Source organism: Lissotriton helveticus, chromosome 12, assembly GCF_964261635.1.
Source record: "Lissotriton helveticus chromosome 12, aLisHel1.1, whole genome shotgun sequence".
Taxonomy (NCBI): domain Eukaryota; kingdom Metazoa; phylum Chordata; class Amphibia; order Caudata; family Salamandridae; genus Lissotriton; species Lissotriton helveticus.
Window position 1 is genome coordinate 616,667,199 of NC_136073.1, and position 23,290 is coordinate 616,690,488.

Sequence of the window (23,290 nt, forward strand, 5' to 3'; positions counted from 1 at the left end):
GTGACAGATATTGCTACTTTAATCCAATGTTGTCTTTAATTAAAAAAAGAAATACATTGAAAAATGTAAATCTTTTGAAGCATTGTTTATATGGCTCTCATTTATTGGTTGAGAGGACCAATTGATCCCTGGTTAATGACAGAACCAGAATTTGGTAAAGTTAGTGTAGTCCAGCTTTGGACGCCTCTTGTTTATTTATATTATTGCTGAGAAATTGATTTGTTACATTGGTATGTGACTGCAACAAAGAAGAGAATGTTGTACTGATAATGATGTATGTTTCCTTTGACTTGTCACTTGACTTCTATACCACAGCTTCCTTACCTCCCTGGTCCCTTAAACAATCAGGTCACTGAATGGAAGTTGCAAGATGTGAATAAGGCTCAATAAGAAACATCCAATAATTTATTTTCTTAAGGCATCTTATAAAATTGAATTGAAGGCTCTTATCCAAGTTTCTCTCCTCTAATAATATATTTTCCTCTAATGAACATTGGTCATTGCTACTGACCAAACATACAGTGATTGCATGCACACAGGATAACACTTTCTGCATCAGTCAGCAAGGTATTGCACATCCAAAATGGTTGCCATAAACCCATCTGTAGGTCTTGAACTTCGATCTCCTTCAGTGGTTTCCAGACCCTCGTTTGTCACCAATTCTTAATCATACTTAAAATTAAGCCATTCTGCCATGGAGCCTTTAGACCACCTTTGCTCAATGCCATCTTACCTCAATAGATGAATAAACGTCCACATCTGGAATTAGCCAGTCTGCAGTGGGAGGGGGGTGTCCCTCAACAGTACATGTCAGAGTCACATTCTCCCCCTCAAGCAATGTGAGATTTTCATGAGTGACAACAACATCAGGGACCTCTAATGGGGAGGAAAAGTAATTACATTTTGATATAAATATTTAATAAGTCCACATTTGCAAAGTTTGAGGTTTTGAATAATTGCTTAATAAGACATTATTATTAAAACTGGAACTGCAGAAAAAGAGAGAGTCAGTTGCTGGTGGTTGTGTGGAACTTGCTAATTGTTGGTTTATGATTGGACTAGTTGGCACAAAGTTCAGACAAGGATGTTTGAGGAATGTGTGGACGAAATTGCATAATTATTTTTCATGAAATGTTGTGAAAATTACATACGGTCATAATTCCATCAAAAAAGTCAAATGAGATAGCTCCAAGACAGTGAGTCAAGCAGGAAATGTCTTGCAGCAAGATATTTTCTGCTTGAACCAGTATCCAGTGGGAAAACTACAAGTAAAATTGCTTAATTAAATTCTTTCAAGACATTTTACAAATGTTGCAGTACGTAAATTTTATAAATTACCCAAATTTTGCCCAAGCCTAGTGTGAGTGTGCTTGAGCAGATTGATTGTTTGATAGTACGCTGGAAAGTGAGAAGTGCAATTATGGATGGAAGATAACTTGAGAATTACAAAGCGCTATATCACATTCTAATTTGTCAAAGGAACATGTTGTCGAGCTTGATGGATGGAAAGCTTATGGATAGAGGGTGTTCAGGTGATGGATAGATAGGGTGGGCTTGAAGGAAAGGGTGGGCTGTGCATTGTTGATGGAATGTTGAATGATGGTTTGTGAGAGTTGCACGATGGCAGTTAGTAGTAGATAGTATATAGATTATCAACTTTGCCATGGCTGGTCCGAAGCCCAACTGCAAAAGGAGGAGGATTATGCATGGGGTTGGCTACCCCACCATGTAAAAAATCCTAGCTACAGAAACATCAACCAAAAGACATCTTGCCTTGTGGAGGGAGGAACCTCCTTCACGAAGAGCTATGATGCACTGTGGTGAAATTCCAGAGATCCCTGGAAGCCACAAAACTGATCCACTTGCTTTCGACCAAGACCATCACCATCTTTATATAGAATGTGAGGACCATGTACGAGACAAGCAAGGCAGCCCAAACGGCTGCAGAGATGAAAAAATAAAACCTTGCTCTGCTTAACGAGATCAGATGGACACAGTACCGACAGAAAAGACTGTATCTAGCAGGAATGCTGCTGTATTCTGGACATGAGGAAGAAAAGGCCCCATATAGTCAGGGAGTAGCACTGATGCTATCATTAGCAGAAAGCAGAGCTCTGATTGGATTGGCAGTACATGGTCCCAGAATCATCACAGCGACCTTCTGCACAAAGAAAAAGAGGATCAACATGAATATTATCCAGCAATATGCACCTAACAATGACAATAAAGTAGATGAAAAAGAACAATTTTACAACAGAATCCAGTCAATTTTAGAGAAATGCTTTAGAAGAGACATCACCACACTGATGGGGACCTCAATGCCAAGACTTGAAGTGACAATACTTGGTACGAAGAAGTCATGGCCAACCATAGCATTGACGACATGAGCGAGAATGGTGAAAGGCTCACAGCTCTCTGTGCACAGTTTGGTGATAGGCAGTAGTGTATTCCCACACAAAAGAATACACAAGGCAATATGGGTATCACCAGACCATGCAACAGAGAATCCTATAGACCATGTCTGCATTGCCAAGAAGTTCTGGGGGTCCCTGCAGGATGTGAGAGCGACAAGAGGAGTGGACGTGACGTCGGACCATCATCTTGTTGTGGCCTCGCTAAAGCTACAGCTGAAGAAAGCATGGATAGAGCCAACTAACCAACACCATTGATATAACACAAACCTCCTCAAAGATGCACAGAAATGGAGTGAATTCTCAGTCACCCTCAGTAACAAGTTTCAAGTCCTTCAAGAACTATAGCAGAACCGAGATCCAGTAGAAAGTCAGTGGGAAAAGATCAAAGAAACACGAAATCAGCCTGCCAGGAGGTACTGGGTGCCAAGAACACCAGCATAAAGAAAGGATCTCCACCGAGACCCTCTGCAAATTCCAAGAGAGACAGGAAACGGAAGCTGTAGTCAACACCAGCTGAACAAGACCAAAAAAAGCAAAACCTCAAGGCGAATACACCCAAACCAACAAGGAAGCAAAGAGAAGCTTAAGAGCAAACAAGCAAAGATTCATTAATGGTCTTGCTACAGAAGCCATGGAAGCCATGTAAACTTGAAAGAACTCTACAACACAACAAGGAAACTCTCTGGCAGATACAGCTAGCCAGAAAGACCTATTAAAGACAAAGCTCGGAAGACAATCATGGGTAATGTAGGCCAGCAACAAAGATGACAGGAGTACTTAGAAGAACTGTTCAACCAGCCCATGCCGCTGTCTCCACCAGACATTCAGCCAGCTGACAAGGACTTGCCAATCCACTGCAACAGACCAACCAAGGAAGAAATACAGCAAGTCATCCAACATCTGAGAAATGGGAATGCAGCAGGACCCAACAACATCACTGAAGATCTACGGATGGCAGGCCTTGAAACATCAGTAGACATGCTCTACCCCTTGTTTGGAAGGATCTGGGAAAAGGAAAAGGTGGTGTCAACCTGGAAGGAGGGATATCTCATTAAGATCTCCAGAAAGGTGACCTGAGTAACTGCAAAATACAGAGTGATAACTCTTCCATCAACCCCAGGCAAAGTGTTCGACAGAGGCATCCTCAACAGAAGGAATGAACGAGTTGACGCTCAGTTGCAAGATCAGAAAGCTGGCTTCCATCAAGATATATCCTGTAGAGACCAGATTGCAAAACTGCACATCATCATTGAGCAGTTGATGGAATGGAACTCCCCCCTTTATGTCAACTTACTTGACTATAAAAAGGCATTAGACAGCATTGACTGAGAGACCCTTTTGGAAACTCCTCCACCACTATGGTGTGGCAGATAAACTTGTACGAAATAGCAGTAACTCTTATGAGTAAATTACATGATAGTCCATGGAGGACTATTCACAGAAGTCTTCTAAGTGAGGACCGGAGTCCTCCAGGGTCCTCCAGGGTCGTAAGCTCTCGCCTTTTCTCTTCCTGCTGGCCTTAAATTGTATCTTGAAAATATCCACAGCAAGGAGAAGAAATGGGATACATTGAACACCTTGGATTCAACTCACTGACCTGGACTCTGCAGGTGACCTGGTCTTAACCTCCCATACCCATCTGCAGAAGCAAGAGAAGACCAACAAGGTGGCAGCCACGTCAGCACAACTTGGCCTCCATATTCACAGGGAGAAATCCAAGATCCTGAAGGATAACACTACCAGCACAACTGCAGTTGCACTTGCAGGCAATGCACTGGAAGACGTTGAGGCTTTCACCTACCTGGGCAGTGTCATAGACGAGCTGGGTGGCACAGACACTGAAGTCAAGGTAAGAATCATCAAAACAAGGGCTGCCTTCAATCGGCTAAAGAAGATCTGTACTCCAAAGAATTAATGCTGCAAACCAAGATCAGGTGTTTTAACACCAAAGTAAAATCGGTCCTTCTGTACGGAGCAGAAACTTGGAGGGCAACAGTGGCCACCACCAGACCTTCATCATAATCTCCCTGAGGAAAATCTTCCAAATCCGCTGGCCAAACACCATCAGCAACAACGACCTATGGCAGCAGATTTTCCAAATTCCCGCTCTTAAAGAATTCATGAAAAGACACTAGGGCTGGATGAGTCACTGCCTCAGCAAGCTCACATCCAACACCACCAGGCAACACCTGACTTGGATCCCACAAGGGAAAAGGAAAAGAGGAAGGCCAAGAAAACCCTGGTGCCAAGGCCTGCAGGCTGACTGCAAGGAGATGGGTTTCACCTGGAGTCAAATTGAAAGAAAAGCCCAGGACAAAGGTGACTGGGGAGTCCTGGTTGATGGCCTATATGGCAGGAGGGCTAGTTGGCATAAGTAAGTAATCTACAAATTAGTGCGTCGCAAGGATAAATAGTGTTGTGGATATAAAGGTGTTTTGGTTATATATGGTGCATGGGAATGAATGGTGTTTTGGGGGTGAGGATATACCTTTAAGGTAGATAGCATGAAGGATGGATGACTTGGTTGGGGTATACAGTGTGAGATCGAAAGTTGGCTTCATTATCCAACGTGTGATAGAGATAAATGACGTAGTGGATGGGTAGGTTGTTATGGACAGATTTATTTAATTATTTGCAGTTTTACAAAGTTTAAATTCAATTCGAAGAATTGGAGAGCTTTACATGAGTATCCGTTACATTACACAATGACATGTTAATTTCCCATGAGAATGGAAAGATTACGTTTTTTCCCCAGCTCCAAAGTAGGATGCTATGGCTGTTACCCCATATCCTTTCTCCCATGGTTTGAGGAGTGAATATTTTGTTTTGGGATGACAGGGTTGTGCGATTAAAGCATGTTTGAATATGGTGCCTTGGGAATAGATAATGGGATAAATGGATAGATGAGCAAGAGACAGATGTCAGAAATTAAGTTATGGAGGCGTGGTTAGGTTGAGGATATATGATGTCTGTGATAAAATGTGGCTTAGTGGTGCATTGAAGAGAAGTGGTGCATAGAATGGATCAAAATTTAGCATCAGGGATATCGGATGTAAGGATTCTTGGTGAGATATTGTATCTTAGACAATGGGTAGGATGTTTAGGAGAGAGTATAGAGTTCTTGGTTGTCTTGGGAATATTTGGTGTTTATATTTTGTCTGGAAGATGAAGCACAACGTTGGAACATATGGCTTGAGATAAATGTTATCTTTAAAGTGCATATAGTGAGGAAAGAAGAGGAAGATTGGGTGGATGAATGAATGAATGGATGATGGATGGATGGATGGGAGCGTATATGATGGCTGGAATGATGCATGGATGGATTTATAGATGGATGGGTTTTTGGGTGCCTGAGTGGGTGGATTGCATGACTGCATGGATGGATGGAACAATTAAGAGATAAATGGGTGAGTGGTGCTTTGACGAATATTTCTCTTTACACTGCACGCGTTTGCAACGAGTGTCACTACCACACATTTTTTACTCCTTCCAAAATCTTTTACAACGCAGGGCTTTACAATGCATTCCATTACAAAGCATTGTCCATTACAACGCAATTTACTATTCTAACACCGCCGGGGCATTGTAATGGGGAATGCCTAGTAATAATTTGCGGTGTAAAGCCCTGAGTTGTAAAAACTTTTGAGGAGTAAAAAATTCAGGGTAGCGGACTGCATTGTAACAAAGACATGGAATAGGATATTTACCGCTTTGACTGTTCAATGATTGCTTTCAGTTTTAATATTACATTAGCAATGTTCCTCAGTTCAAAATGATATAATCAAACGAAAAGCAGATATCCAATATTGCAAACTGTTTCTTACTAGCTTCAAATGCACAGGTCCTTCAGCAGCATATGTACATGTTCATAATGTCAGATGTGCACATACCACAGTTAGGGATCCTCATAGCCTCCAGCAGAATCTCCTCTTGGTCCACCCAGCAGGTCAGGGTTTGGTTCCCGAGATCTGCCCGCTCACTCTCCTGCCAGAGCTGAAGCCAGCGCACCTCGCACGAGCAATGGAACTGGTTCCCAGTGAGAATCCTTAAAGTAGAGGTAAGCACGAGTAGTTAGTTGCACAGTGATATTTGTAATTGATTGATGACTTTTGTATTGAGACATGCAGATTCTGTTAAATGGCTAGCGTTTACTCCTAATGAGATCAACCTTTTGGTCCCTGATGCAGTCAGGAACCTCTCAGATACCCGAGTACTGCTGGAGAAGGATGTGGTGAAGGGATACTAGGGCTAAATTACTGGTGATAGTGTGACACCCAATTCTGTGCCATCTCCTGGAAAACAATACATTAACAATGGACTTCTAAATATCTCTGCATAATGTATGTCACCAGAAGGCAGCGCACTGATATAGAAAATTGGGAGATGTGGTTCAGCATAACAATTTAAAATGGGAAAAGACAAATGTGTTTTGCAGACGTCTCGATTGTAGGCCTCAGTCCATTATCCATTCTAAAGTTCCAGAATTCCTTTCACCTCACACATCAGTAAGAATTACCCAGTAAGTGCATTTCAGAGCATTCCAGGGCTGTTCAAAGTGTAGATTTTGCCAGAGAATTCCCACCTTTGCGAAGATGGAAAGTTTCTTACCAGTACAAGACATTTTATGCAAAAAAAGCTCTGGGGAATGTTTTTGTAGCCAAAAGTGTGATATACTTCTGAAAATGCGTCTTAGAGCTTTTTTCTCTTGAAAATAAAATGTTTGTTTAAAAAAACGTGGTACCCTAGCAAGATTTAGAAAAATACTAAAGTGTATTTTGTTAAAAAAAATATGAAATCCACACGTCTAATTTTACATTAGTATCGATATATGTGTCTGAGCCTAAAAAATATGACCTGGACTTCGTTTTATAGACAATGATCACTGCAGTAATCATATGTCAGCTGTTGGAAATACTATAGGAAATATGGACCAGATGTGCATAGCTTTACAAACCCTCCAATTCAGTATAACAGAGAGTTTGAGCCTGTTAAAAGATTTTTCTAATATACTAAACATGGGACCAATGCCAACTCTGACATTTAAAAAAGTGTTACATTTTGAAATGCAAGCACTGGGACAGTGGTCCGCCATCCTTTGCAGGGCACCATCCCGGCCATCATCCCAGTGATCTAAGGTAGTACAAATTGTTGCTTGCCTCATTAATATTAATTAGACAGGGTGTTCTGTGACCCACTATGATTTCTTATTTTGTGAACAGATCTAGTAGTACATTGGTCAGTTTTCAAAATTAGATATTGCTCATAAAAAGTGGAGTTACAATTTGCAACCTATTTTTTGTGACCAGCATATTATTACATCTGGTCCTATATTCTTTGACACACTTAGGGCCGTATTCCGAGTATGGTGGTCCTAGGACCGTTGTACTCCCGGTGGCGGTCCAACCACTACCACCACTGCAGTTCCACCCGCTGTGTTTCGAGTGTGGCGGTCAGACCGCTGGGACTGCTGCCTTGGCCGGGATCCAGTATCCCGCGGCGGTGGCACAGAGGAAGGGGGTAGGAATATGCTGATAGTGATGCAGCGGCATATTCTGACTTGCATTTCCATTGCCTATTTCATGGCAGGGAGCCCGCAATGAAAAGGGTGGTAGAGATGCAACTAAGGTGGGCCCTAACAAGGCCCCCTGCAGCATCTGGCTTGAGGTGCATGTGAGGGGCACATGTTGTTCACTACTGGAATTATATCGCCGTCCTTGCACGGTGTGGCATGCACGACATGGTGCATGCCCCGCCATAAAGGAACGTACTGAAGGCTGTCACAGCGGCGGACTGTTGTTAAGGCTCTCCTATGACCCTAACACAGCTGTTGCTGTGAAACTGCCGCAGCACCGTCCACCCGCCCTGGATTCTAGTGAGAATCTGGTGGGAGTGTGCACCATGGGCTTGGTGGTCCTCCTGTGGGCGCAGCGGTGGCGGTCCTGCAGGAGGACTGCCAAACTCATAACAAGGACCTTAGTGTGGGATATCAATATAAGGATCAGAGTATCATGAATGTAAAGTTGAAACTACAGCAGCGGAGTATCATATTTAGTAAAAGATTTGCAGTTTGGGATTAGAATGTGCTGGGTTCAGTGGGTTTACTACTGCCTGACAAGCAGAGCAATATTTGCATGCCTTTGATTGTGTACTATTGGATTAACTAGTTAGTTTAAATAATTAGACACTCAGTTCTTTAATCCAAAAATTTAGGGAAGCTTCAACTTACAGCTCTTGAAGAGGCAGATTGTCAAACGATCTCCATGAGAGAGTTACCAAGGAATTCGAGGACAGGTTTCTGCAAAAGGACGAAATGGTCCATTAGAAGATGTTTCAAAATAACAAAGACGCAATTACTTTTGCAACAATCGGGAGCACACATTATGAAATATCAGTGACTAATATATTTTTTGGGGGAATTTGTTAATGTGATGAGGAAAAAGGTTCTGAAATCTGTTACACATTTTTCACAATATTGGGATATTATTTTAGCTGTCTCTGTGGATCTGTAAGAGATTGCACATCTTTCCATTATTGCAGTTGCATTATTTTGATGTCTCACACATCATTCAGAACGGTCCTGAAAAACTTCAAATTTTCACATTGATTCTCAGGGTAACTGTAAAAATGTACAAAGATGCTGGACTCCTGTGTTCATGTAGGCTCTGTTAGTAGTAGTAAAGGACAGCTGATGGTAAGTCCACAAAAGTGAGCAGTTTCCTGCTCCGCATCCTCCCCCGACTGATCGTCTCATTCACACATACACTTCTGAGATGAGATATCCAACATTCCATAACGAATGACATTCCAGGCTGGGCAATAGCAGGCCATGAAGGACATAGAAGAACCAGATCCCATAGCTCCGCCTGTTCATTTCTAGAAATTGGATCAATGTACTATTGGTGTCTGGGCAGGATATAACATTTATGAGACACTAAGGGTGAGCAAAGATGTGATTTTTTTCTGAGAAATATTTGTAATTTTCTCTAAATTTGTGGCTATTACATGAAATGTACTCTCATTTCACATGAAAACTGAACCCTCAAGCATGCGTTCCTGTCAATGTTTTAGAATACATAGCGTATTGCGGGCATGTTGTTTTATTACTGTGCCACTTCTGGTTGTTACCCATGACATAATTGTGACCATCCATTGCATAATTGTGGCAGTGGTGAATGATTTTTAAATTTTTTATTAATAGAGTTTTATATAGTGTGGACTTTACCCGAGGGCATCAGAGCGCTTCACATGGATTCACTCAAGCAGCAAATACCTGAAATACGTTTGGAGACGGTACATATACATAGTGACAGAAAGTGATGCTTGGTATGAGACATGGTGTATACATTTTGGTTATCTGTACAAATAAATATACATAGCGCTTTACAGTACATTGCATCAAAAGCAAAGCAAGAATGATCAGCCTTAGGGATGGACAATGTCGTTCAGAGGTAGCGGAGGTAAGGACTCGTGTGGGCAAGGGAGATTAGAGGCAATATTTTCTCTGGGGATTATGTTGCACCGATTTACTTAGCGGGTGCAAAGCCTGTGCTCGCAAGTAAGTCAGGTGCTCAAGGGGGTGGATTTTCAGAACGGGGAGCAAAAGCTTCAGTTTCTTCTTGAAATGAGAGATGTATTGGTTTTCCTGCAGGTACTGGGCCAGGGAGTTCCAGATTCTTGGAGTGTTCCCTGAGAAGGAGCGGGTGCGAGATTTCTCTCTCTTAAATTTTCGTGGAATCAGGAGTAGACTGTTTGTGCTTTGTAGATGTTTTTTGGACCAGCGTTTGATAGTTTATTAGTGAGAATGGTTGATTTTTCAGGGTAGAGCGCTTTGGTGATTTAGCAGGCAGTTTTTAAAATGGCCCTTGCCTGTATTGGCAGCCAGTTGAGTTGCTAGAGAGTGATGTGGTCAAAGAGTTTTTCCCCCCAATATAAATCTGGCCGCAGCGTGGAGGGAGATTTCAATGAGGTGAGATAAGATTTTAGGGCGTCCTAGACCTCTGCGTTTCCATAGTCCAGCGTGGGTAGGACTAGTGATTGCACCGCTGTCTTTAAGTCTTCAAAGGAAATGAAGGGTTTAACTTTTACAAAGTTTTTCAGTGTGTAAATAGTGCTTTTTGCAAAGGCATTAATACGGTCTTTCATTCTTAGTTGGCAGTCCAGAGTATTTCCCAGAGATTTGACAGAGCTGGAACTAATCTGTTTGCCTTTTAATGTTGTGAGGTTGTCGAGCCAGGGGTCTATGGGAAGGTTTTTCCTTTGGGAGTTCAGTTTTGCTGGGGTTGAGTGAGAGGTGGTTGTTTGTCAGGCAGGTTTGAACTGTGTTGAGAGTGTTATTTAGGTGCTATGAGATGTCTTTGACTGACATGATTTTCATGTAAAGTTGGGTGTCGTCGGCATATGGATGGTAAGCTATTTTGGCTTGCTTCTGGATCCTTGCAAGGGGTTCCATATAGAGGTTGAATAAGGTAGGAGACAGGATTGACCCTTGGGGAACTCCTTGTGAGTCTTGAGTTGTGTTTTAGGTTGACTTGTTGAGCGTGATAAACTGTGAGCGTTGGCGTAGAAAGGAAGTGAACCATTGGAGGACTGTCCCGTTTATGCCTGCACACTGCGAGAGGGTGTTTAGGAGGATGTTGTGGTTTAGTGTGAAATGCTGACAAGAAGTCTAGGAGGGCTAGGATACTGGCCAGGCCCTCGTCCAAAGATTTGTGTAGGTCATCTATGATGTTTAGTAATGCTGTTTCGGTACTGCAGCCTTTCCTGAATCTGAACCGGAAGGTGTCAAGTAGGTTGTATTTTTTGATGTGGGTATTGAGTTGAGCAAGCACACATTTTTCAGTTGTTTTAGCAAGGAGGGGGGGTTGGTTACAGGTCTGTAGTTATTCAGGTCATTCTGGTCGGTGTCTGTTTTTTTGATGGGGGTGTGACTTGGCCATGTTTGAGGAGAGCCAGCATGGAGCCACTCAATAGGGTAGAGTTGATGATTTTGGTCCAAATGGAAGAGATGACATGCTTGAGGTTTTCAACAATCGTGGCGGGGAGGCGGTCTGAGATGTGAGATGCTGGCTTTATGCTAGAGAGAATGTTGAGGAATTCTTCTTCAGGACATGCTTTGTTAATGTTGTATATTGTTTGCATTATCACTGTTATAAAATAGCAAATGGTGGTTGTATTATAGGTTTAGAATAGTAACTGAAATTAAAGAGTAGAAACTGAAACACTAATAGATGCAGGAGGTAGGCAGGGAAAACAGCCAGGTCTTTAAATGCTTTCTAAAAATGTACTCATGTTCAACCTTTCTCAGAGAAATAGTGAACTGATTGCAAGCTTTGGCCCCTAAAACAGAATATGATCTCCAACCTCTAGTAATCAATCTGAAGTTAGGATTCTGTATGAGTTTAGTATTAGTGAATCTCAACAGTCTTTGAGTACCATAGTATGTAAATCAATCTGGGAGATATTCCAGGCCAGTTTGACTAAAAGCTCTAAAAACAATGGTGAAGGACTTACACACATTGGTCACTTCTGACCCAATTGCAGCCATCCCCTGCACACTCATTGTCATGCGTGGCATAATGGTGACCATCACTGGCAAACTGTCATCTAAGCATTGTTCAACCTTTCATGGCATATTCTGGGCACATCTCTCATTACCATTCAATGTGGCCATTCCTGGCTATGGATTCCCTATAATAATGTTGAAATTCTAGGTATATTTTGGCAATCCTTGTTATCTCCATGGCAACTCATAGCATAATAGTGTCACGTCACGTTCACTCTGCATTTATCACTATTAATAATAGTGCTAGCCATAGATTGTGGCCCTAGCATAGTTGTAGGCATCCTTTGTATCATGGTTGCATCCAGGGCTTTAAGTGGGATGAAAAAACTGGGGTGGTCTCTCAAAGGGGTGTGGTCAATATAATTATGGGCGTGGTTTAAAAAACACCCACGATAAAAATCTTTGCTGAGCATAGTGTGCCACCCCACTGGTATTTTGCTGCTTCTGTCATTGCATCCAGATATATAATGCAAGTAACATTATACCTACAACAAATTAGAGCTATTGGCTTTGTCAATCGTTATTAGTTGCATAAGATAAATAAGCAACAGCAATGGCTTCATTGAATATATTGAAAATGCTTCTGTTCTGAAATGATGAGCCTGTGCAAGAAACATTACGAGTCTCTTTTAAGTTACATCAAAGGCAGTGAAGGGTGGTAGTGCTGCAGAGGTAAGATTTGTTTTTCACCCTGATGGTAAGGGCAAAAACTAAGAGCCTGATAGGGACCCATCTCAACACCAGCTGCGGTCCGTGCAGGTAACAGCGATGGGGCGGTGGGACGGGTAAGGGGGGATTTCGAGGGACGATGCAGAGGGAACATTATTTCGTTTTCCCTCTGCGTCCCTCAAAATCCGCCCTTACCCGACTCCACCTCTGTTACCTGTACGGACCGCGGCTGCTCAGTACCTGCTTTTTATGACCCGGCCCACTTAACGCTCTTGTTGCATCCCTGGCATAATTGTATCTGTGGCAACATTTTGTCTTCCTTCAATTATTGTGGCCATCCCTGAAATAGTGGTGGTCCTTGCGTGATGGGGTCCATCCTCGACATTGGGTGTCTAGCCACTGCTTGTAATGGGTGTCCCAGGCTTTAGGGAGGTGTTCCTGGAATACAATGGCATCCCATTGCATAGGATAGTGGTGCAGTGGGATGTGGGGCCACTTCTGTCTATATTGGACAGTAGTACTTTTGAGTTCTTAATGAAAATGGCAAGCTGTATTAGGGGACAAAACATATATCCTTCGAAAAACTGACAGCTGACAACTGGGGCCAAAAATATATTCCAAAATAGCTTCTGAATAGGGGAATTGTTTTTTTATCCAAGTAACAAGTCATAATTTGAATCAAGTGCATGTATCAGACAGCATCAAGGACAATTGTGCGGCCTACAGTATTGCATTCCCTTGACGTATTCAAAGCTAATATTTCAGTGATGTTTCCTACCGAGAAGAGGTATGCATTGCTGAAGTTCTTTCAAAGGTGCCATGGGGCTCGTGATGCTATAGCTTTATTTTTCATGATTGACGTGCAGGAATTTAATCACCAATATTGATATAACTTTTATGACATTATCTATCCAGAGTATGTCTAAGGGAAGAGCATAAAAGATTGATATGACCTCATGACAATATTTACCATCAAAACCTGGAAGCTTGCTCTCATCCAAAAGGTAGCTCTGAAATCAGAACCTGAGGGACCTTTTTAACATGAGTTATATAGCTCTGCTGCCTATGAAATAAAATTATAAGATGTATGTGACAACATGTTCCCTCTCTTCCCGTTCCAAATAGATTCTCCGTTGTAATCTATGATTTTGCAAAAAGTGTAGAAGGGTGCTCTATACATTTCATAAAGCGTTTAAGGACATGTCAACTTGTATACCTGGTTATCTAAACTGCCTGGAAAACGCTCGGCAAAAAAGTGTGGTGTAAAAGGCATGCTATTCTCATAATCTGTTTACAAAACTGCATTCGGCATTATGCCATCAAAGTTCAAACTCCTTACAATGAGATTTAAAAAAATCCTATGCAATAGCAATAATCAAATTTAAAATCAATATAAAAATAGATATATGCAATAATACATAAAAAACATAATTAAAACCAGTATGATAAAAATATATTGGCGCTATAAAAACGTTACCATAAAAGATTCTAATTCGATTGTTTTCACCTTACACAATGCTTGGCAGTGTATTTACCATAATGCATTATAAACATTTTTAAAGTTCCTTTGGGGCTGTGACTGCAAAATATGCCTGTGAAAAGTTGGAGTTGCTGGCACACCATAAATGCGTGTGACTATTTTAACGTTTCTTTTTCAGAACTGGCAATAACAATCTTGGCTTTCTACTCTACCCTTTTTGTTTGAAAATGTTGGGGCGCGCCATTTCAAAACGTGCTCTGTTAAAATACGTCATGCTTGGAATCATGCTGGCACTTGTGGTGACTGTTCATTCCCCCTCCACTTTTGAATTTCCCCAACCGCCACTGAGAACGACACAGGAAGTGACGAAGAAAGTAATAGCGATTGATAGGTAAATAAAAAATAGCCCCTAAACGTGCTGACGCAGGTACACGTTTTTCCGTAATCCTGACACATTGGTGCCGGGCGCGTGCTTTTGCGTGGCCAATCAGAAACTGAATTTACCTCAGCTTGTCGTGCTCATTAATTCGTTCTTGAGGTACCACTGTCTCGGTTTACCCCTGACCACTGCATATTTTAATCGGTCTTTGGGAGACGTTCTGCTCTATACAAGGTATACAAGCTCATGAGTGACGTCACCCCGTAGCGTTATCCAACCTTTGCCCCCTGGTGCCTGTCAATGTGCTCTTTGAATCAGATGCAAATGGAGGTGTCCAAACAGGGGCCAGCAAATAGAGTCATAAACAATCTGACAGGGAAAGCGCCCCCTCAAGGGTCACTTACAGCACATCTCGTCTACAATAGGCCAAGTGGGACTGGATTCTAATACTTGTCAGATAGAAGGCCTCTCTCTCAGGAGCACGGGTGGGGGAGGGGGAAGAGCAGCCCCCGGTCTCAGAAGAACCCTGCTCCCTCTGCCCAGCTGCCAGGAGATCGGGTTCTGCAGGAGGCATTGATTTCAGTGGGAGGGACATCTGCGCTCAATCAATTGTCACTTACTTGTCTCTCCAAACCTTAGGCTGGCAGGGGACGGTGTGCTCGCAGCAAAGCCACAGCTCACACCCTGCTACACAGGCCAGATAGAGGCTAGAAGCACAGTTCAGTACACTGCCCATCTGATGCCACACACAACATACACGCACAAACACGCTAGAGCATCATGAGCAAGATTGTAAGCCAGGAAAACACGGATCTGGCACTTTGATGGGTGTTGGAAAAAAATACAGCTTTAATTTGGGGGCAATGGGCCCCTTACTCTCGAGGCCCCTGTGCCACTGCACTTGCTGCACACATTATAGCTTCGCCACACAAGAGGTGGTGCAAACTTTCTTTTGCCTTTGAGATTTGGCGTACTTTACGATTTTTCCTTTTCCAAGGGCTGAGAAGTTTCACCAGTGTTACAACTGCACCTCGGGGGTGAAACGAAACGTAAGTACATTTCCCACACAGGTTCCAAACTAAAACAACCACACTACACACCCTGTTATCGGTGTAGCTAAGCGCTTTAGCGCTCACAAAGGGTACTAAACGCTATACAGATGCTAAAAGTAAAATATATGTATTTTACACCAAAATTAATTCCTCGTCATGCTAATAGGCTCATTCAAACCAAACACGAATTGCAGAGTGTGATCCAGGCCACGTGTTTTTATTTTGCAGCACTCCGAGTTGGGATATGATTGCAAGATATATCTGTAAGTTTATAGTGTACGGACCTTTTAAATTATCAGTGTCATCGAGCAGAAAATGAACACTAAGCCCTCGTTTACTGTTTGTGAATCTCAAATTTCTCAACATTAAAAATCAGTGGGATGTAGGATGGAAGGGTGAGATGACCAAGGTTCGGGATGGACTATTTCCATGACGAGAAGGATCAGTACTGATTTTCATTACGTGGACCTCTATCAAGAGTGGCACAGTGAGTGAAAAACGAAGCGTTGGAATGCTACCCAGAAAACATTTGCTACTGATTACATAAGTTGCAAGCATTTATCATATCACAATTTGAGTGTTTGATCAGATGTACGCCTGAAAAAATAATATTTATGAATTCTAAAATATAGTGAATGTGCACCCATTCAAAGATTTACTACTTTTCTGGTAAACAGGTCACTATATATATATTTAAGATGCTGATCCAAAAATGAACACGTTTAAAGTGCTTGGGAAATGAGAATGAAGAGAAGACCTGTCACAGTTATAGCAGACCTGACTCAATGCCCCACTGAAGCTGTGCCCTTGTTAATGATTTTGGTCCATATCAGAGCGATGATGTGACAGAGATTTTTTACAAATGCAGCAGGGAGAGGGGCAGAGTTGTGCGATTTTGGCTTCATGCTTGTGAGTAATTTGAGGACGACTTCTTCATGGATCTGGTTGAATTCGGTCAAGGTTGCATCACTTTTCAATTGTACAGGGTTGAGGTTTTAGAACTGTGTTGCTGAGAGGGCGAGACAGACGTGTTTTGGAGGTAGGGCTCTAAGTGGACCCTTCTTGCAAGACAGGGCATGTAAATGTAAATGTACAGGAATTTATATAGCGCAAATCACCAAGCGGTTTCTAAGCGCTTGCTTAGGGAACCCGTCCTGGTATTCCCCTGTGAGATAACCCCGGCAGGGTATCCACAAGGTGAAAGCCAGGCATCCCGCCGCGAGGGGCCGTTGTGGAGATTAAGCAAGCTATTGCCCAGAGTCGCAGAGTGTGAACCCGTGAATCGAGTAGGCACCGGAGCAAGAATTGTCGAGTCCATGGACATTTTAGGACTCAAGACCCCGCCGAGCCGGGAATTGAACCCTGGTCCCCAGGGCCGGACTGGGAACCGAAACCGGCCCTGGCAAAGTGCTCGGCCGGCCCCCCCTCCGGGGGGGGGGGGTTGGGGGGTGCGACCGCGCTCTTTGCTAGGGCCGGTTTTCGGCCGATTTTGTTACAGTGCCGTTTCGACCCTGTAACAAAACCGGCCCCCTGGGGCCCAAAACCGGCCCCCACCCTCACGGCCGACCGGGGGATTGCCCGGTGCCTGCAACGGCCAGTCCGGGCCTGCTGGTCCCGGGTTGACCTCTGCTTCCAGGTCTGCCTCCTCTAACCAGTGAGCCACACTTCTCCACTTGATGCAGAGTGAGTAGGTGGGCTGTTTGAGAGACAGTTCGATGTTAGATATTTTTGAGAGAAAAAGGTTGTTCATTCTGCGCAGCGCTTAGTAGACCCATTGATTGAGTGTTGGGGGAAAGGGGAGGTATGCTGTTTGATGATGTTGAAGAGGTCTTTTGGTCTGTTCCTAGACCTGTCATGTTGGTCTCGGAAAGAGAAGGCTTCTTCGATGAAGATGTGTTATTTGTATTTCTGTCTTTCTGGCTAGAGGATTGAGAGATTGGTTAATGAGGGCTGCTGTCTCCAATATCTCTCAGTCTGTTAGAGTTGAGGCCTCTCAATGTTAAAGTCATTATTGAACCAGGAACTGGAGTGTATGCTTCTAGATTTTTGGGAGTTTCAGAGGGGTGACTGTTTCAATGAGTTCAGCCATTTTTGTGCTGCAGTGGTTAGTTGGTCATCAGCAGAAGAGAGGTCACTGGAGGTAATATTTGGGAACTGACCAATGTTTCTAGCTGTGCCAGCGGAATATGATGTATGTTCCTCGTCCAGTGCTTGCGGCTGCTCGATTGGTGGTGGGACTGAGATCAGGTGGCAGTGAGATCGAAAAGGATTTGATGGTGATAAGTCAAGCCAAATGGTAGGAATAGATTGGGGGGATGGGGTGTTATGTTTAGAGATGATTGCATCAAGGGTCGAGCTCTTGTTGTGAGTTTGTTTATTGCACTGTTAGATTCGATTGTTCGCTTCCAGAAGGGTGGATAAGGCTTGCACTGTAGGATCTTCATCATTATTCAGGTGTAGGTTTAGGTCTCCTAGTATAATGCGTGTGCTGTTTTTTAGGGAGGTTAACAATATTAGGTCTGCTAAGTCGGCACTGTGCTAGAGAGAGGGGGTAAGTAATTCTGGGAGCGAAACCATAGCGTGGAAGAGATAGTGGCCCTGGCAAAACCAGGCTCCCTTCTGGACCTATGCCCCCTAGGATAACCTTCTGCTTAGCCACTTCAATTGCACTATCAGTGATGGTGCTCTACAGTCTCTCTCTAGCTTCAGCCAAAAGTCTGGCTGAGTGGAAGTGCACCCAAATATTTCCTATTCTCAAAAAGCCCTCAGCCAGTCCTGAGATCCTTTCCAACTACTGACCAATCTCACTACTCCCTCTCCTAGGAAGTATTATAGAAAGTCACATAAACAAACAACTGGCAACCTTCCTAGAAGAACACAAGATCCTATACTCCTCACAATTGGATTTCATAGCCCTACACAGCACAGCAACTACACTAGATGCAGGCACACCAGTCATGTTGATACTACTTGACCTATCTGTGGCCTTTGATATGGCCTCTCACTCAATCTTAATCAACAGACTGCATGACGCAGGAAAATATGGCAGAGAGCAACATTGGCTCTGGGATTTTCTGGACAATTGAACCCAAACCATCTCACTGGACTCCTTCAAATCTCAAATGATGTTGATCAACAAAGAAGCTCCTCGGGGTTCCTGACTGGGCTCAACACTATTTAATATCTATGTAGCTCCTCTTGCACAAATTGTGAGATCATGTGAATGTGAGATTGTATCTAATGCTGATGATACCCAACTTGTCATCTCTTTTGTGCCAGATCCAGTACAAGAGAAATCTCAGTTTGCAAATTGCATGAGGGAAATCGCTGACTGGACGATTATAAACTGTCTCCAACTTAATGGCAAGAAAACTGAGATTGTGCTATTTGGCAAAGCACAGGAGATCTGGTCGACTGACTGGTGGCCAGTTGAATTTAGTCCAATCCCTTGCCCAAAACAGGTGGTGGACAGTCTTGGTATAATGCTTGACCAAACCTTATCTGTAAAAAAACAAGTTAACGCAACCTGTGGCATCTGTTTTGCCACAATGCGTCTCCTAAGATACATTTTCCCTTGGCTTCGACTCACCTCAAGAAATACTTTATTCCAGGCACTATTACAAGTTGCTTAGATTATGGGAATGCACTGCTAGTGGCAGCTAACGACACTCTGCGGTCCAAAATGCATGTTGTGTAGAATATGGCTGCATGGCTAATTTGTAACCTCCTCCCACGTTCCTCTTTTGCATCTATTTTAAAACCCATGCATTGGCTACCCTTTAGAACAAGCATTTACAATGCAATGGTTTCGCCTTTGACAAAGTTAGAGCTATTGGCATTGCCAATGACAAATTGTTTATTTATGTGTTGGTTTTGAAAACAGATAAATAAATGGCATTGTCATTTACACTATACGGCGCACACTGCACACATCCCAACTGTACAACACCCGGTGCTCTCTGCACCGTACAGCGCCCACAGCACGCATCCCATCTGTACAACACCCCGTGCTCTCTGTACCGTACAGCGCCCACTGCACGCATCCCAACTGTACAACACCCCGTGCTCTCTGCACTATACAGCGCCCACTGCACGCATCCCAACTGTCCAACTGTACAACACCCTGTGCTCTCTGCACTTTATAATTTGAATCCTGTCGTATATTCCCGGGGAGACATTAGTCACTGTATGTACATAAAATGGTTTTTTATCATTTTTGTGAATGTGTTTTTTATATGAATGTATGAAGACATGATATATCTTAGCTATTTATGGTATAATAGTATGAAAATACGTAAAGTCTGAAATATTTAATGCAATTTTTTGTACCAGAATATCAATTAAAAAACATTTTTTTAAAGGAAAACAGTTAGTCGTGGTGGTACAAAGGATGTCTTAGTTCATATAGACACACAACTATGCCACTATGGGAGGCCATTGACACTCACTGCTATGAAACTAAGTATAACATATAACCAAGAGGCAGATACAGACAACATTCAAATTAGTCAACTGTGGCAGAGAAAGCCCTTCTTGCGAAAGGGGTAGCGGAGTGGGGTTATAAAGCAGAGGGACCTGGAGCATAGTAATCGCCAGGGGTGCTTGCGCTCCTTAATGAAACCACTGCCACCAATACATGTACAGCATGGGCTTCTTCGCACAGGTACTGGCTCAGTCCCTGTCTATGGAGACGCATTAGGGTAGCCCCCTCCTATCTACAGCGGAGCTGCTCATATAAAGGTGGAAACTGAGATGTGCAAGTTCAATTATGCTGTCTCGATCACTTTCATTTAGTCACAAAAAAATATCACAGTTGCATCACAATTCATCTAGTTTGGTTATTCTGTAAACAGCATAGTTAGGTAGTATTTTATTTACAAAACGCAAAATTGCTTACATTTCCCAGGAAATTTAAACCAAAGAGGTTATTTACGAGATTAAACAGGACAAACATTTTATTATAATTGGAAAGGGATTCGGCTGCTCGAGCAACATTTAATAAAGGAGGGACAGGGTAGGCTAAGATAGAGTCATTATATTGGTTTAAGGGCCATGCTTGAAAACAACAAAGGCACACCGGTGCCAATGGCCAGCAGAGGGGCCCTCGACAGCACCACGTCGGGGGGCACCGACAGAACAACCCAGGGAGGTGGAGTGGTGTGGTGCAGCGGCCAGGGAAGCTGACTTCGGAGCACAGTGTTCATGGTTCGATCCCCGGCTCCAGCGGCAGCTCAGCTCAGCACCATGTGACTCTGGGCACTAGCTCACTTGATTTCCACGACGCCCGCCCCCCCCCCCTCTCCCCAGCGCCTAGAGACCCTTAAAGGTGTGTAGTTCGCGCTTTACAAATACGGATTTACAAGGAGTTGTGAGCCCAGACCAGTGGCAGCGACGTGAGACAGTTACTATCACACAGCTCGGGAATCCTGTGAGCTGCTCCAGTTGTGACGCATTTTTGTTAAACATAGGAATAATGGGGCAGCCACATAAGGGACGAAAAAAGAGAAGGGGAGAGGAATAAAGTCCGCCAAGGAAAGAATGTGGTAATGTTTTGTCTGTCACTACTGAGAAAGATGGTTCCAGCAGTATAATTACGAGCCACTCGCCTTTCACCAGCATTGGAAAACAAACAAAACACCGAGTACGCAAGCAGAGGAAACAACTTGCGAACAGACAGAAGAGCACATAATGGGGGAAATGCGTGATCTAACCTGCAGGAACTAAAGATTTGAGGTGGATGGAAAAATAAACTGGAATAAAGAGCAGTCGACACATTTTGTTAAAATCCTAGTAGCCTTCAGGCTCTGAAAAGGTGCCTTTGGGAATGGCCTGCCTGTGGGAGTCTTGTCCAGGCCTGCCGCCCAGACTGACATCACTGCACGTCAGAGATTCCACAAGGATGAAGGCTGAGAGACTCTGAGGCGAAGGTAAATAAAGACATTTCTGAACACTGTCTCTGTGTGCCCAATAGATTTTAAGGACAGATAGGCATGTTCTGTAATGGGTAGATGACTGATGGGCCGGAATATTCGCAATGCCCGCACAACATTTAATATAATCAGCAGAAGGCTGAAGAGTTTCCTTTGTCTGAAAATGATACCAGAAGGAGGGGCAGGCTGTGCCAGCGGAAGTAGGTGCTGCACAGTAATGTGCCTTACGACACTAGCTGCTCATGCTCCCTTCCCATCTACCGGTTTCTTTCAACCTCTCTCTGACCTGTGTCACGAGGAAGCATCACAAAAGCCTGGATCATGTGCCCACAAGTCCTCTAACGGTACCCAGTGCTCAAATGTGGGACTTTTCGTGGCAGCAGTACACCCCGTGGAAGCCATGGATGCTAAAACACGCTGTGGCAGTGTGGCAAGAGGAAGTAACCAGGGGTGGCTGGCACCCTCAAAGCCCTACTTACTGTGCGCAGCGGATCAGGCGGCTTCTCGCGGTCCAGCGCTCCTGCCGATCTCCGTTGCAACTGATCCCGAGCCACTCGGTGCCGCGGCCTGGAGGAGCATAGCAGGCCGCTTCTCCTCCCTTCTCGGCTCCCAGAGGACTCTGGCGTTCAGCGGTTTGAAAATGGCGCGGCGGGAAACAGAGCCGGGGCAGCGGCACAGCTTCCAGCGGGAAAGGGGGCGGGAAAGGCACGCCATTGCGAGGCCAGCATCAGGAAACAAGCGGGAGGGGGCGGGAAAGGGGGGTGGAGAGACGCAGAAGTGCCGGCAATGCCGGACCAGATTCGGGGGCGTTCCCGGCTTTCGGCTGACGTCGCGTGACGTCGGCAAAAGCCAAAGAATCTCGGGAACGCCCCCGAATCTGGTCCGGCATTGACGGACAGGCCCCTCGTCCAATGGCTATGCTCCATTTATGGAGCCAGCCAATGAATGACGAGGGCCGACCCAAACCCACACTACAGTTCTCATTAGATTTCTCCTGCGCAAAAGCTGCTTGCGCAGCTTTTTGCAGTCGAAACCTAAAAAGGGATTTTTAAAGCTATGCTTTTTGACCCATAAGGCACTAAACAAAGCTCTTCCTGCCTACCTACATTCTAGACTTTGTTACTACCAGCCCACCAGACTGTTTAGGTCAACAAATAAAGCCCTACTAAAGTTTCCTCGTATATGCATCTCCAGGTTTGGTGGCAGATCCTTCTGTCTGGCCCCATTCCATTGGAAGAAACCCCCTTTCGATATTTGCACATTTGTCCTGAATAGCAAGCCCCGAGACACTCTTTCAGGACAAAGTTGCATGCTATAACAATAGCTAGTAACAAAATAAAACTGACTTTTCGCGTCAAGTCACTGTTGGCCTACCCGTCCACGCATATATACATAGCCCTCACATATGCACATACCTACCTGCCACACACACAACAAAGAAACACACACACTTGTTTGTGGTGTTCTAATATATATATATAACATATTTGTTTCCAATAAAGAAAAATATAAAGAAAAGTAATATATACAAAAGTAAAGGTTAACACTGTCATATATATATATATACAAAAGTAAAGGTTAACACTGTGCTAAACACATTTCAATCTACATTTAAAAAGAGAACAAGCACTTGCACAGCCAATAGGTCTCTGGTGAAAAACATCAAACTATTGGTCTAACCAATGCTTTTTGCCAACTGCATGCCAATAAATGTGTCGAGGCACATGCACACATGAATGGAAGTCTTGCAATGGTGTTTGTTGAAAGAATACCAGTTCCAGAATTGATGTTGATGTGAAAGGAT

The 23,290-nt window shown here is 43.6% G+C and overlaps 1 protein-coding gene across 3 annotated transcripts in view; it reads right to left on the reverse strand.

The window, feature by feature from the left end:
• NTRK1 (neurotrophic receptor tyrosine kinase 1) overlaps positions 1-23,290 on the reverse strand; it is a 541,605-nt gene that overhangs the window by 119,750 nt on the left and 398,565 nt on the right. For 2 of the 3 annotated variants that reach the window (XM_078669330.1, XM_078669329.1), the window contains exons 4-6: positions 8,641-8,709; positions 6,305-6,459; positions 734-876 (exon numbers count right to left, since the gene is read on the reverse strand). In XM_078669330.1, the coding sequence (XP_078525456.1) occupies positions 734-876; positions 6,305-6,459; positions 8,641-8,709 (367 nt within the window). Of the gene's footprint in view, positions 1-733; positions 877-6,304; positions 6,460-8,640; positions 8,710-14,337; positions 14,462-23,290 lie in introns of those variants that run through there. The other variant, XM_078669331.1, reaches the window with a different exon arrangement.